General features: G+C 38.0%; 1 protein-coding gene and 1 long non-coding RNA gene across 6 annotated transcripts; both read right to left on the minus strand.

Moving 5' to 3' along the window:
* Positions 1 to 85: 85 nt before the first annotated feature.
* Positions 86 to 1857, minus strand: LOC118484325. Its single transcript, XR_004873343.1, has 3 exons — positions 1623 to 1857; positions 649 to 693; positions 86 to 432 (listed from the first exon to the last, which is right to left on the minus strand). It is a non-coding gene; the product is annotated as an uncharacterized LOC118484325 (long non-coding RNA).
* A 473-nt stretch (positions 1858 to 2330) lies between these two features.
* On the minus strand, positions 2331 to 5758 carry LOC110891435 (putative F-box protein At1g47790). 5 transcript variants are annotated; one of them, XM_022139127.2, is made up of 3 exons: positions 5606 to 5758; positions 5091 to 5124; positions 2331 to 4450 (listed from the first exon to the last, which is right to left on the minus strand). In XM_022139127.2, the coding sequence occupies exon 3, from the start codon at positions 4423 to 4425 to the stop codon at positions 2989 to 2991; it is 1437 nt and encodes a 478-aa protein (XP_021994819.1). In that variant the 5' UTR covers positions 4426 to 4450; positions 5091 to 5124; positions 5606 to 5758; the 3' UTR covers positions 2331 to 2988. The 5 variants fall into 5 exon arrangements, with proteins under 5 accessions (XP_021994819.1, XP_021994818.1, XP_021994821.1 ...); XM_022139126.2 differs by lacking the exon at positions 5606 to 5758 and adding an exon at positions 5195 to 5330; XM_022139129.2 differs by lacking the exon at positions 5091 to 5124 and having other exon boundaries at positions 5606 to 5727.
* Between the last annotated feature and the right edge of the window lie 11244 nt (positions 5759 to 17002).

The following is a 17002-nucleotide window of genomic DNA, read 5'->3' on the forward strand; positions in this document are numbered from 1 at the left end:
AAATTAATAAATAAAATAAGAATCGGGTTTTTTATTCGAATACGAATTTGAATCGAATTGGGTAGGTTTTAATCGAATTCGAATTTAAGTAAAAATAAAAATTATGGGTAGGTTTTAATCGAATTTGAATATAAGGGAAAATAAAAATTATTCGAATAATTCGATTCGAAAAAATCGAAAATTCGATTCGATGAACACCCCTACTCTCAATCCCAACAAAAATAATACACCTAACGCAGACCATCTAGGTTTACATTTGTATTTATATTTTATTTAATCTTGTTTACTTATAAATAAAAGAGGTCTCTGAAAGAGATCATAAAAATGAGTAATAACTACTTATCATGCCTTTACAACTGCAGGACTCATGATGAACTTTTCTTCCACTTTTTTGGCATTTTCAGCATCCTTGGTATTCAAAACAGTGTCAACCTGTCAAATACGAACTATTCTTTACTATGAACAACTGTACAAATAATTTGAGTTGAACTCTAACTCTAAAGCCTATTATATCAAATCATGCAATTCCAACGCAGTTATCAACAAAAGTTAAATTGGTTATAGACTTCACAAAGATTTCCCCAAATAATTGAATGTACAAACCAAAATTTTATTCCACTTGTCAATTGATGACTATGAAACACTTACTCCCAGAGTTATGGTTGGAAAATCTTGCACCCTTTGATGTAAGACCTACCAAATAAACAAATAGGAACCTATCACATCGTAAGATCATAAACTATTAAAGCATACAATGCATAAAAAATAAGTAACTTGTGATAAACAACCTCAAATACACCAGGCGAAGAAACCATAATCGCCAACTAAAGAAAGTATTGTTAATTCAATAACATAACCCTGATATTTTTTAAAGAAAAATGCCAGTTTCCTTCTGTAAATTATGTTGGAAATAATCAAGCTTTATGTTTTATCCCAAGGTTAAATAGTATTAGTTAGCAAGTTTAGGGTTAAGATTGCAATTGCTATTTCTAGTAGTGTAACTAATGTTACGTGGTTTCACGAATGATCACGTCGGTTTGGAAGTAACATCCGATGATGTATAAGAGTTATTCTCATTTTCTCACTTTAATAAAATTTATATTCAAGATTCTTTCTTGGGTCGATTGACTTGATTCTGCAATTCCATATTGTTTAAATGAATCCTGGGCAATAAACTAAACCGTATAAAGTAAATAGGCATTTCTTGATACATAATCCTACCTCCTGCATGCTCTTTCAAGCATAAGACTACGAATTTAAAGCTCTGAAGAGTAACCTAATTCTTTTTAACCATTGAAGGCATATTTTTGAACGAGTGCAGCTGACTTGCCACCAAGATTCCACCGCTATTTGCAACTTGTGCAGCTTCTAAGGCCACATTCGCGCTAAATAGATTGATTCATGCATAACACATAGAAGATATACATCATAATTAAAGTCAGGGAACAACAACCAGGTGAATCTTAACAGGACAAACACGAAAGCGTTGAACCACTGGAAGATGAGGGATTCAAAGGCTAGGGCTTTAACCCTAAGTGTTCAATTCTCTTTAAAGAAACCTAATTAAATATAACCCACGAATATAAAACACAAGTATAAACAAAATCCTCAAGCGAACATACCTTGGAATTGGTCTGACCGTTGAAATTCAGGCTGACACCATGGTTGGAACCATCTCCCACTGTCTCTGATTCTCTCTTCTCTCATTATTTTCATGTGTATTGATAAGAGGACTGTGGGGGGACCCTTTCTCTCTCCTTTTCTTACAGATAAGGTTGGGCTTGAAGAGCACACGCCAAACACACATCACACCTTGTGCTTGCTGAAGACCCACGCATTATCATGGTGTACCCTGCACAATACCCCTTGTACTGCTCCCTTGTAGCTAGGAGTTGTTTTTACTATATATATATATATATATATATATATAGAGAGAGAGAGAGAGAGAGGAGGTTAACGTACAATATTCCTTAACGTACGATATGAAATTACGCACGTTATAAAACTCAAAACCCTAATCACGCATGTTGAAAAACCATAAATTCGGAACACAAAACACAAACATAATCACGCATGTTGACACAAAACATAAGGAACACAAAACATAATCACACACGTCGACACAAAACATAAACTCGGAATCTACTTCACAAACTCAGAACCTTCATTCGTTCACAAACTCGGAACCTTCATTCTTTCAACATGCGTGATTTCACAACGTACGCTCGTACGTTAAGAAATATTTTAGACTTTTACTATATATATATATATAATTAAAAACATGAGGAAATGGGATTCAGCCAGAAAATCTGGTAAGAGCTTCCAAAACATAATCCAAAATAGGGATACTAATAATATATAAATATTTGTCTATTTAATGCAAATTACAAAAAAAAATTAAAGAAAAGAAACACATAATTAAATAGAAAAGATTCACAGATGGCAGCACACGCAGTCGAATTCTTAAACTTTTAATACAATCACCCATTTCTTCATCAGACGTTAGAGATCTCCAATCTCCATCAGACCTTGGTACTTGAGCTTACAAGTCCCGACACTCAACCTCTTACCAATTTTTTGAGACAAGGAGATTAAATTTAATTATATCATCTACATACTCTGCTCCATTATATTTTTTTCATCTGCGTTTAGGTACTTCTATTGATTCAATACTAATTTCAACCATCCTTTTGTTTGACTTCAAACTTTTGATGTAACCTTGAATGTCTTCGTCATGAGCCATCAAATACCACTTTTCATCTTTAGAATCAAGGTATTTCACCTTATAACTCCCCATATGTTCAAACCTTTTCTGCATTTCAGTTGCCAAATTAACCTCCTGGATTGGGAGAAAAAACTTTATCTTGTTACTGCCAAACTTCGCTTTCATTGTAACTACTTCCTGGGTGTTATTTTCAACCCTGGATGCCACTCCTTTGTCTTCTTTTTCTCTATATATCTTAAGGGTTGGATCATGTTGCGTTCTTCTCATGGATGAATCATTTGCCTTATTTTACCCTGGGGGTACGTGGAGACACCAAAGCCTCCACACTTGCGTTTCAATGTAGATTCAGTAAAATATTTGGACCCCCACTCAGTAAAACAGGCTGGAGTTCTCTTGGTTCTGATGGGCCTTGTTGAGGTAACCCGCCGGGCTGGAGTTCTCTTTCTTCTGATGGACCATGCTGAGGTAACTAGCGGGGCTTGTGGGCTGCTGTCAGTTGTGTTTGTAACAGACACCATGCTTTCAGCATAGAACTTGATTTGATTCAACCTCACGGTTTTTGAGCATGGAAATTGATGACCGAGATTGAATTGCATTGACTTAAAACATCTACTAAACATTTTGTCATATATAGGCATACTCATCACACTTCCGGACACCTTGCTCTTGTAAAAGATGATGTCGTCCATATTAACGTCTAATGGCTCTAGAGCAGGGCCAGCTAACTCGACCCAAGACTCGGGGAGTGTAATGATTTCTCTCACCCAAACACCATTTTGTAATATCCAGAAATACATTTCATTGCTTTTCTTCATATAATTATAACAGACAACTCCTATACTGCCATTGATTTCTATGATGCGAGGCCTATAAAAGCCGCGCACGACAACACCTTCAGGGGTGCTGATCATCGAAAACTTTTCTCTTCTTAAATCAAACCCCAAAATATCAAACGAGTTTCTGTGTCGGTCAACTCCAATATATACCACACTATTCACACAAACACTAGCTTTGGTGCTATTGCCCAAGCGATCCCCCAAGCGATCCCAAGTAAAACCAACAGGAGGCTCCACATCAATCGTTCTCCACGAATAATTAGACATACTATAAATCATAATCTCAGCTGTTCGAGCCCTTAAGTCTCTGAGCCTGATCATCAAGATCTTATGCTCGTTTCTAGACTCATCGAACCCAAAATAGTAGCAGGTTTCTTTAGCGTAATTCATCAAACTATATGGGCAAGGGAGTTTGAAAAACTTATGCGTGCTAGGGTTAAGAACGAAAGCGTCAGCCTGAAAGCGAGGATAAGAGAAATAGATGAAGGAAAAACATACAAGCCCGTTCAAATGTTGGGCTTCTGTGATGTAACCGCCATCGAGGGTCATGAGAAGAGTGAGGGGCTCCCCGTCATCAGCGGCAGAGAAAAAGTAGTTTTTGCGAGTGGAAGAATCGAAAGCAGAAAGGAAAAAAGCTATGCGGCGGAGAGTGGTGGCACGAGTGCGGTGGAGTTGGGTGAATGATTGATCGGAGATGTAGGAGAGCCAAGGTTTAGACACGGATGTGAATCTGAGTATGGATTTAACAGGAAGTCTGGACAGGATCTCTTCGATAATTTCACTTGGGAGTACAGGATTCACCTTCTTGGCCAATTGAGCATCTGTCGTCGTCGATTGCTCTTCTTCTTGGGTTTCCATTTTCATGTGAAAAACAGGGGGCTCCTATTCACTGCACATCATCGAGACAAACATAAATCAATCTATAAGAGTGAAATACAGTTAATCTAATTAGTTGTTGATTAGTTAAACTAATACAAAACATATTTTCGCCTTTTCTTTCATTTAAGTAACATACGGATTCTTTAGATAAAAATAAAAGTATTACTACAAGCCAGCAATCACTTTTATGATATGTCTACCTACAGTGCTATCAACTCGACATCAATTTTTTAGGTCGGGTCGGGTTTCTACCACTAAGGCTGGGATAAATATAAACTAGCTCCAACGAAGCCCATAACCCGAATCGTGTGAATAGAAAACAACCGGAGAATAGATATCAGAGTGCAGAAATTGGCGTCACAGCATCATCAGCAAAGTAAAAAAAATGTCAGTTTACATTTGACAAGTAGTCAAAATGTTCAATTTCATGAAAAAGCAACAGACTTTCTTTCTTTCTGGGTTAAACTTTGACCAATCAGATACTATTATTATTAATGCAAATATAATAAATCTATGCTAATATCAAAGAATCGAGATCAATTCCTATAATAAAATAGTGCAGATGAACTGAAATCATTCAAAGCAATATGCTTTTCAAAGCAATCTGCTTCTCAAAGTTCGTGACGATGCAAATAGTGAATCAAACTTACCTGTTCAGTTGTTCAAAGCCCGAAATCTCAAATCCTGTTCATATAATCAAAGATGAAATCATGGTTTATTATTAACAAAATCTCAAATCCTGAAGGTTACTTACTTTGAATCTTCAAACATCAATACACAGGACTGAGGTTGAATCAATCGACTGAATCGATGGTCGCGATTGAAGGACAGAATCGGTGGTTTGTTTGAAGAGGCGTGCGTTCGTTTGGGGAAAGATTGTAACTATTATTGTATTTTATATTGTATTTAGAGTTAATTGCATGGTTAGTCCTTGTGGTTATATTAAGTAACAATGTCAGGTTTTAATAGTTTAAAATCACACTTTGAATATTATATTGATTTTTTTATTAAAGTGGGTAGTCCCTCCACATCCTTGGCTAGTCCCCAAGTGGATGGTCCTCCTCCCGTGGTGATGTGGCGCCTACGTGACGGGTAGTCTCTTTGGAGACTATCGAAACCATACCCGATGGTCTTAACAAAATCTCAAATCCTGAAGGTTACTTACTTTGAATCTTCAAACATCAATACTTCATATCCACATGACTGAATTGACAGAATCGATGGTCTGTTGATGATGGCGATTGAAGGACAGAATCGGTGGGTAGTTTGTTTGTTTGAAGAGGCGTGCGTTTGGGGAAAGATTTGGTTTTTTCCTTACGTTCTGCACGTGCGATGCATCATAAAAGGAGGAGGAGGGGGGTTGGGTGGATCGTAGGGTCGGTCATACCCGTACATGTTTTGGGAAACAACTTATTGACTTATTGAATTTTTGGAAAAGTCACTATGGAGTGACTTATTGACTTTTTCCCCTCACATACCCCCTCATTGCCAAACATCATTTTGGAGCTTATGACTTTTCAAAAAGTCATTAAGTCAATAAGTTGTTTCAAAAAACTTACCCAAACATGCCCTTATATTTATCCTTAATTTTCTCATCTCTCCCTAAGATAATAACTATTATTATATTTATATTTGTATTTATTACGAGTTCACGTTACCCACGCGTTGCGGCGGGATGTTATTTATGAAAGTATTTAGTATAATATATAAAACTCTTTACTCGTTTTTCATATTCACATTGTTATGTATGAGTTTGGTCTTTTGTAACCTATGAATTTGGTCATAATGCTCAACAAAACGTTAAAAGGCATGTTAGGTTTTTTTAAACGGCTCTTTTAACCTTTTAAAAATAATAAGTTTAAAAAAAGAAGTAAAATTACCCAAAAGAATTTCGTCTATAATCACCTGCTACGGAATAACATGTCTCTTGGCGCTACACTAAATAATTTGCTAGCACTACGTTAAGCCAAAAAGCGTTGTTTGTCATGTCATATGAACCTAATATTTTTGTTCACGGTTGATGTGAGATTAGCATATAACCCAATATTTTTTATGCTCACGATCGATGTGAAATTATCATAGAATTCCTGATAAAAATCTCTTTTGTTCTTTATCCGTATACATGATTTGTGATTTCAGTTCCTATCACCTAACATTAGCCACTAATGTACTATACTATGCATGTGATATCTAACGTAGACTTGGTTTTCAATTGCAAATCTATAGTAACATAATAAGTTCCAAAACAATTTTTTTCCTTGACACACATGCCACAAAAAGCATATAATACATAATAAAAACTTCATGAATATTTATTATATTAAATTTTAATTTCTAGGGACATTTGTCATAATGACACGAAATATAAGAAGATGTGTAGCATATGTGTATGAGTTGTGGAAGCAATTCGTCATAGTGAAATAAATTAATAGGATATCCTTATTTTTCGTAGAAACTCACACCCCAAGAATTCCTTCTTCCTGCTTCGTCTCTCTCAAAAACACGCTAAACACAAACAACCCAAGAAATTACAAAACTCACACCAGCGTTTTCGTTGTTATTGCTTACACATGTAACTCGAAATTGTATATGTAAACAATCGCATTGAATTGAAACTGAAATTCTTAATTCATTTTGTTTACATTCCAAATTTGTTTCCTTCTCTATTAAGATTCTAGACTCCACCAAGTCTTTAAAAATCAAATTGGGCAGAAGTTTTTAGGGTAAATTAACAAAAAAAAAACTTATGGAAAACAACAATTAGTTGGAAAAAAGCTCAACCGTTTTGATGCAATTTTTACATCAATGGACTCGGATCTTCGTTCTAATCAAAAACATAAAAAATATGTTTGTAGTTTGAAAAAAGCTTAACCCCGTTAAGTTTTTTTAACGGGGGGCCATTGTAGGAAAAATAGGTGAAAGGTGGGACTGGTGAGGGGAATATTCTAAGGTGGGAGTATTAATGGCCAATAAGGTCTAGGTGAGATTATTACATGCCAATTCCCCTAAATATATTTGGCATTTTATATTAGAGGTTTGACTAAAGAAGATAACATAGTTTTGTAAAACATGAAAGTAAAAGGGGTCATATGTAATATTAAAAATAATTGAAAGCATCAACACAGAACAACTTGACAATTGCTTTTTCGATAATCCAAAACAAAGTAAAAATTACTTTCTCTCTCTACATCATATGGTCGTTCAAATCGCTTGCCGCTCGTCGCTCGCTTGACGCTCGTTCGAAAATTGCTCGGAAAATGCTCGTTCTATTTGACGCTCGGTTGTAAACAAGCCGCTCCGCTCGGTTCGGTTTATAAACAAACCAAGCATGAGCAAAGGTCCGCACGGTGTAACATCTGTGCCTGTAATCATTGTGAACAGTTCAATTATCAATAAAATAATGTTATTTGATCCCAATGTTTGTTTGGTTGTGTTTTACATTTTTCATGTTTTGACTTTTGTTCAATTTCAAACTCTACATCGCTTTCTGGAGAATTATACGCAAACTGATGCGTAAACGTGCTCAGTTTAATGCGACAAATACTCCGGAACATCAACATATACTCAACATACCTTAAATAACCTTTACATAACTTAGAAATAAGTTTTGAAGGCTTTGGTATGGCGAAAACAAGTTAATTCGCTTATAGGGACTAAACTTGACAAACTGCGAAAGTATGCCAATTTGAACTGTAACGAACATTCTGGAACATATCCATAAGTTAAACATACCATAAATATCCTTTACATAGCTTAGAAATAGGCTTTGAGGGGTTTGGTATGCTAAAACAAACTTTTGGATCATTCAGGGGCTAAAAGTGTCAAAAAGTGCACAAGTTTGCACTTTTGCGCATAACTTACGTTCTGAATACATCCGGACAGCCAACAATTTATGTAAGCATCCTTATATTATGCCTTAGTGTATGGCATGAGAAAAATCCATTCGTCGCGCAATTTGGACCGTCTTTTGCGCTTATGCGCATTCCGTCGTAATTAACCGAACATCGCGACCGTACGGCCAAACGAACCGACATCTGACATATTTTTGAGCACATTTTAAGTTCCCTATACTTTAACTTCATTTTAGAGCTTTGAAATGGGGTTAACGGGGCTTAAACGTGCCAAAAACGCATCAAATACCAAGTTGTAGCGCTGCAGGGACCAAAACTGCAATTCTGCCAAACTAGGGCCTTACGGACCGTAAGCCATAAGCCATACGGTCCGTAAAGGGTCCCCAGATCAGCAGAATCAACATTAATGCTGATTGGCTCTTCAAATCGCGAAAGGTCCAATTGCCTTTTCACCCAATGAAAGGCCAAGGGCCATATTCAGTGAATCTAGGAATGGAACACATGTACGCACAAGATCGTGGCACGATATTCGATAAAACGATCCTAACGGTTCCACTTTTCCTATAAATACCCCCCCCCTTTGTTCCAAAAACCCACACAATCTGATCTTAAGGCTCTAAGTTGGAACCATTGTTTCATACCTGAGCTATTTGATCTAGATTAGCACTCGGGGACCCTCCGTAAGTCTTCTTTCGCTCTTTTATTCGCTTTTCGAGTCCGAAAGTCGACGTTTAGTTGACTTTCTGCGTTGACCAGCTTATGGTCGATGCGAAGTTCGTTGGAACTTCATAACGTGAGCGTGATCACGATGGTTATGGTCCATAGTGACCTTACCTACTGATTACCCCGTTATCTAGGCTCAGTGACGAGTCGTAGTTTCGGCCAAATGCGCATTCTTGCGTGTTTTGTAACCAAACTACTCGTGAGCATCAAAGCCGTTTGTTTTGATGCCAAACCTGTTTTCTAAACTTAGGTAAGCATGTTCTAACATGCTTAGCTCGTCACGTTTAGTATAGTGCTTATATAGGGTCGTAAGGTAAGCGATCTAAACCATCGCTTATACTTTCGAACCCGACCCATTTGGTCGATCTTTAGGATCCGACCAAACATATTAGGTGACCATAGCTATAACCTTCCGAGGTTATACCTTGTGGTCACGATGTTAGGCGTTCCATACGCATTCTACGCGAACGACGCGTTAGGGTAGCATAAGCTATCTAAACGGGTCGTGATGGGTCGCAAGCACTTAGGTTAGGTTTCATTTTAGTATGTAGGCTCTGATAAACCATATTACACGAGTCCCCATACTCGTTTGGTTTACGAACCCGCATACTATCTGATCCTTCCGATTTGGTCCGGTATATTAACATAGCTACCTATTAGGTGCCGTTTGATATCCCGTGATCTCTCGCATTACCTGGTTATTACACAAGAACAACAAAGCAACCTCAGGTGAGTACATTGAACCCCTCTTTTACTGTTTTCTAAAACTTTTTTGGGGTGAAACACATGTGCCTATCTGTTACTTTCATGCTTTCCATGTTTTCACATCATATATCTGCTATGTTGTTAGTACATTATAGTACACGATTTCATTACATTACATTTTATGCTATGTATGCCCATTGTGTGCGTACTTAGTACATTGATTTACGGAACATTTCTGTTGCATATGTTTACTCAGCATATGGACACATTGATTTACACAAACATTTCTGTTGCATATGTTTACTCAGCATATGGACACATTGATTTACATGAACATTTCTGCTTCGTATGTTTACTTAGCATACTTAGTACAATTGTTTACATCACATGCCTCCATTTTGTTATGACATTTGGTTTGTTTAACATGGTACAATACATTCATTAACATTAGGAATTGACAACTCCCATTTCTGAAATCCTGGGTTTGATAGGATTGGAAGGAATGACCGAATTCGATATACATAACTTAGATAAACCTTTAATTTGTTTAAGGGTTTATCGCCGCAGTCTCAAGGCTTGGATGTATGCATAGTTTACAATACCGCATAAATGTTAATATCAATAGAGCGTGCATTTTTCCACAGAACATAACGTTGATTTAAACCACGTGTTACTTCAACGACTTGTTTTGTGCATTTTACATATGGTTTAAGTTGATACATTTCGCTTACCATACATGATACATTTTGGGATACACATTACATGATTTACATTGAACATAAACAAGTTGACATTGACATACACATTTGGTGGTTTACATTGAACATAAACATTTGACATGGTTTACACAATAACACTTGACATTTGGTTTATACATAAACAATTTACATGGTGGATTGGTTTGGGTAAATGGTTTGAGTAACGTGGAGTATGTAATATGATGCAAACATGGTGGATACGCCGCTGGTACTTCCTATATATAAATGTTTGTATAATATTACATATCTTAGCGTTATCTAAATCATTTCAGTTTAGACATATAACATTTTATACAAATAACATACTTTTCATAAAACATTATCTTACAAAACAACTTATTGTATTCAACTCATTTTACTTGGTTACTCGTTTAACCTTGCACTTATCTATACATATTATCTGATGTTATCGTTTTTCAAATGATTTACAAAGCAAGACAAAGCACAAGGTTCATGATTGACTGTTATTAAACATTCTTTAAACTCAAGTCATGAATCCCATTTTCACAAAACCTATGTATCTCACAGGCATTTTTTATGCTGACGTACCTACTTTCACATGTGTTTTCAGGAGCTGTCCATAGGATGTCGATCGATACTAGGGCGAACCTGTGCCTTAGTAACTAAAAATGAAGATAGACTAGTATAATTATGTTCTGAAACTCTGTGCTTTCTGTTTTAAGACAATGTAACATCCGTGTTGATAAATAAAATGTAATTTAAACTTCCATGGTTGTATAACAATTAATTCTGTCCACGACACTCCCCGGCGTTTCCGCCGCGTTGCATGTTATACGCGGCCGGGGTGTGACACTCGGCTCGACTCGGTGCGGCTCGAATTATTATTTTTAATATATATATATATATATATATATATATATATATACATATACATATAAACATGTATATCCACATATATATATACACACACCTATATATATACACACATTACATATACATATATACTTAAATATAAATTAAATTTATAGTTTTATATATACCACTATATTAGATTTTGATCCACTATATACAAATTTACAACTATACCTATACGTACTAGCCCAACCAAGCCAATAAAAAATTAATATCAAATCTAAAAGTTAAACTCTAAACCAATAAACGACCAGATGTTTATCGCCTCAATGTTTCATGTCGTTACCCTAAGTCGATCATCTCTTGCTCTCAACGTAATTGTTGATCATCACCTCGTCGGCCACAACATTGCTATTCATAAGAAAAATATTATACCATGAAATGTGCATGTTTTTAAAAGACATAAAAACTTGAAACCAAACATTGTCACTGTCTCTCTCAGCAAATTTAAACCGGGAGACACGGTTGTCCAAATTGCTCGAACTTCGCTCGACGCTCGCTCGGAATATTTACTGCTCGAAAAAACGCTCGCTTGATTTATGGCTCAGTTTTAAATGAGCCGCTCGGCTCGGTCCGGTTTGTAAACGAGCCAAGCACGAGCAAAGGTCCCCTCGGTTCGGCTCGGCTCGTGAACAGCCCTACACACCATCTCTATTTTCTCACCAACTTCTGATCGTCCCACCACCACCATTGCTTCTCCGGCTTGGTGATATGATAAAACCACTCCGGTCAAATGATGGGTAAGAACCAAACTCGCCACGGAGTCTATGCCACGTTTCGGTCTATCTTCATCGGCCAGACTTACTCGGGTCAGCAAGATCAGATTTTCCGGTGGATCACCATCATCACAAAATCAAGTTTGATCCTGCTGTTCTAAAAGTCACCCCAACAACTTCGAGACTCCGGTCGTCAAGATCGAATTCGCAACACTGTTATGGAGATTTAACTTTAAGGTACTTATACGCAGTGAAACGGGGCTTTGAATCGGTGTGATAACCGTTTACGTGTTGCCAATAACTTCCCAACAAAAAGGTCCTTTGAATCGTTGTGTTAACTGGAGTAACCGCCACCACCAGTAACCGTGGACGGTGTTAGGGTGGTTGCCGTGGTGGTTCTTTAACAGTTGCAACTGATGCTATTTGTGACAGTTGATAATTTAATTGGTGTTATGTAAGTATAACGGTTATGTATGAAGAATATGTGCCTTTTATGTTGATGTAGTATGGGTGGTGGGTGTGCGGTATGGTGGTTATTTTATTATTTCAAATGTTATCTTATTGATACAATAGCTTATTATTTGAACGACACGATTTGTAGGGGTATGACGTTTGTTAGTCGGTGATGACCGTAGTTAGTTTTTTAGTATTATATGATTTACCCAAACAGGTGCTTTGAGGAGACACAACGGTTCAATAAGTTGGTGGTGACCCAAGTTACTTTTTGTATAGATATATAATTGTATTTTTATATGCATCTATGTTCTATTATAATAATGCTTCTATACTCACAAAATTTAAGTAAGTACAACATCTTATGTTTCTGGTGCAACAACCTAATGAAATTAGTAAGAGGGGTATTTCAAGAGGATATTCGCAACATTTAAGTAATTACAACATCTTATGTTTATGGTACAACAACCTAATGAAATTAGTAAGAGGCCAAAATGGTCTTTTTACATTGGTATTAAATTGATAAATACACCACTATTGCTTAATAATGATCTTTCTACATTAGTACTAAATTGATAAATACACTTAAATAGCTTAATGTATTTGTAAGAATACAAGCCAGTAAAATTAATAGGCCTTTTTAACTTCTTTCTAATGAGTATTAAATTGACAAGTTGTCACACCCCGATATTTCCACATATTACCGGTGGGCCTGGCGTGGAGTATCGTGACGTAGTTGATATCATCATAGTCAATACACACAATATAATAGCACAGCGGAAGTCTGGGTGAATAAACTATTACAGACCATACTGTCTGAGTGTTGGAGTATATGAATGTACAGACTGGAATGTAATAAGATCCACAGGCGGATCATAAACAAATACAAAGAAACAAAATAACAGACTGCAGGCATCTTATGGATTTGCAAGATCCTCTAAAGACACCCTATAGCTTCAGCCTATTTCGAGAGGTACCTGTCAAATCAGTCTTTAAGAAAATACGTCAGTTTACACTGGTAAATACAATTATCTGACTCTTTTGAAAATATTTAAGAAAATTGATTTAGGTGCACATGGCACAAATTTTTTATAACTTGGGACAATTATTTAAATATAATCTTGTATACAGATTTATATGTTTGTCATACAATTGGGGCCGGTTGGAAACCGACTCACCACTTGTAGAACCCACAAAGGAGTTATCCCCAACATGTGGGTTTATATTTAGCATTTGCATCTGTCAGGTGTATGCCTACACCTCGTGCATAGGTCGTGGCCATTTTCAAATAAATGAGCCGAGGATATCCAGGACACGGTCGTTAACCCCCAATGCTTATGTTATCAAACAAGACAGATTAAAACGGGTTATGGAATTTATTAACCACAATCCGATTAAATGATTTCATACCCGACCAAGTGGTATTATTATAATACCATATCCCAAGCCCGTATAGGGAAAATAAGTTAAAAGTATTTACCTGATGCTAGCAGTAAAAATCTTAAAGCTTTTCGAAGGAACCTTCTACCGGAAGCTATTTAATCTGTATAGAAGGTTTATTAACCTATTAGGATGCTAACGGGTCTTTACTTTAGTCAAGGACTTAGAGCAGCTAGCTAGAAAGAAACCTTAAGGTTCTAAACGCTAGATTAAGCGGAGACCAGAATAGAATGAGATTTAGACCCGACAAGCTTGGATACTTGTATAATATGGGTAAACTAAATACATTCTGGAAATTGGATTTAATGAAAAGGTTTGACCCGTTTCGACTATTTTATGTAAACTAGTCACATGAGCCGATCCGAACGCGTAAATGCGTAACGGGCAACCAAATAAATTATATACAGGTCTTAATCATTATTATGCTTAAAATATGTTAATACATCAGTAAGATATTTGTTGGATATTTATGTCCGGTTCGATAAGTCAACGCTGCCGACCGGGTCTTGACCCGTAAGAGTTACACCGTGGTCAACGAACTAAAAATCCACTTAACTAATAACTGGTAATTACGAACGATACGCGGGTATTGAACGGAGAGACGGGTACGTGGGCCGGGTGACACGGGTATTCTCACCCACCGCCACTTGTCACTTGCCACCCTTTTGGCCAATAGAAATACATGCAACTTTGCCACCCTTTTTGGCCAATAGAATTACATGCAATTTTGCATGATTGACACTTGGCTAACATACATGAATGTCCATGTTCTATATAAGTGGGTCTTGTATTTGGTGGAAAAAATGAGAAGATTAAAAACCTCTCTCAACTCACACACCCAAACCGGTCACCACCGCCCGCCGCCGCCGCTCTCCGCCGGTCGCCGCCGGCCACCACTGCCGAGACCCGGCTCACATTCGCGTATCTCTCGTTCGTGTAACTAGCATTCGTTCGTTGAACCTCGGTGTCTCAACCGGTTATTTACTAACCGAAGGTATATCTAAACCCCCTATGGTTGATGTTCTATTTCGTGTTTGCATGTTGGTGACCTTGTTCCATTACGGGTATTCCTTGGTATAAAAGTGTTTATGTTAATTTTGTTACATACGCTTCCGTTGCCAAAAATGTGTATACATTTTTAACTAGTTAAAGTTTATGGGAATCATAGATAGTTGTTTGGATGCCAATCCCCAAATAAAACGCTCAATACGCTTGAATTCCGGATCAACCATGTAAGGAACAGCGCGAGATAAGTCATGAAATCTCTGCACATATTCAGCAATCTTCGGTCGTCCATCTTGAGATTCTAGAATCCAGTCTCCAATTTTTGAATTTCCGCCCTTGAACAGTATTTCTTGCGCATGAGTTCCTTCATTTCGTCCCATGTCATGGCATAAGCAGCCTCTTCTCCTAAGGTCTGGTCTTGGAGATTCCACCAGGATAGAGCGCCGTCTAGAAAAAGTCCCGAGATGTAGGTGACCTGGTGCTCCGACGCACATTTGCTCATCCTTAGCACAGAATCAGTCTTTTCCACCCATCTGACGAAAGCCACAGCACCCTCGGTGCCGTCGAAATTTAGAGGCTTACAGTCTAGAAACTGCTTATAGGTACAACCTGTACAAGCAACATCATTCACATAAAGCATTAGCGATCGCACATGGAATATCCAAATGTAACGTAATGTGTCTTTTGTGACTTAAACATTACCATGAGGTGGGTTGTTTCCCGAGGTACCCCCGCTATGTTCAGAGCGTAAGGCCTCGTGTTGTGCTATCGCTCTTGAAATCTGTTCTTGTACCTCAGCGTCTGTTGTAGGCAATCGAGTTTCTCTTTGTGGAGGCATCTTCTATAAGAAGATTGCATCGGTCAGGTCATAATAAGTATAAGACATGTATTCGTAATAGCATTTATCAACGCAAGTAAGCACATAACATCCCAATCATAACACAAACAAGTAATTCAACAACGTATATAATGAGAATGTTGTGATTGAGCTTTCATATATCAATGACCACAAATACAGTTTTACATGTTCTACAATGTACCATACATCAAAAAGGACTATAGGGTCACATCACCCTTGTCCAAATCGTCTATCAAACTACAACAGTCAAAAGTCAAAAAGTGGTCTTCAAAAGGTTATGCAATCTGGGCTCAATAGCGACACTCTCACCAAAAGTATGCTACCTGCATAAAACCAAAAACCTGCTATGCTGATGTTGGAGGAGGAGGAGGTGGAGGAGGAACGAAAAGCAGACTGCGCACATGCGCTAACTCCTCCTCAAGAGCTTGAACGATACACAACAGATAGCTAATCTGCTGCTCCATAGTAAGAAAACGAACGTCAAAATCTGGGTATGGCAGAAGAGGAGCGGGTGGAGTCGCGAATGGTGACTGACGTGTACAAGGTGGAGGATGTGGAATCCTCTCCAGCTCCATGACTCTACGACATAACATCTCCTGCTGAAGCTGCAAGGACAGGAGTAGCTCATCCCTCATGTAACCAGTGTAATGTGAAAGATGGTATGGAAACAGGCATAGTGTTGGGCGGAAACCAAATGAGTGGCTCGCCCGACGGTGCAGAAGTGAAAGGAGCAGTGTGTGTAAACTGTGGCGTGAAGAGAAAAGCTGCTGACACAGGTGGAGCATGGCTAGACGACTGGCTAGACGGTCCTTCCCCTGGACGGGGCAGAGGGATATCCTGTAAGAACGTGATCGGCAGATCAGTGCGGTGAGCATCAGACATATGTGGGTGTATCGGGGCAACGTCAACAGGTGCATGTGTCAATGCAGGTGGGAGAGTAACAGGCAGCAAGTCATCATCATCCTCTATCCACCCATTGTGGGTGAATGCGTAATGGGGATCGATCCGATCAGTAAAAGGAGCATGGTCAGCGGCTGCAGGGATCAGATCAGGTAAAGGTGGTGCAACAACTGGTATGCCAACAGGTACAGGGTCATGCTCAGGCAGAGTATCATGAGCTGGTATAGGCTCAGGTGCAAGCATAGGCTCAAGGTCGGCTGGTGCCAGCTCAAGATCAGC

The sequence above is a fragment of the Helianthus annuus genome, chromosome 11 (assembly GCF_002127325.2).
Source record: "Helianthus annuus cultivar XRQ/B chromosome 11, HanXRQr2.0-SUNRISE, whole genome shotgun sequence".
NCBI lineage: Eukaryota > Viridiplantae > Streptophyta > Magnoliopsida > Asterales > Asteraceae > Helianthus > Helianthus annuus.

What these genes read in the sequence shown, in the direction of transcription:
- LOC110891435 (XM_022139127.2), bottom strand. Translation starts at nt 4,425, where the DNA reads ATGAAAATGGAAACCCAAGAAGAAGAGCAATCGACGACGACAGATGCT.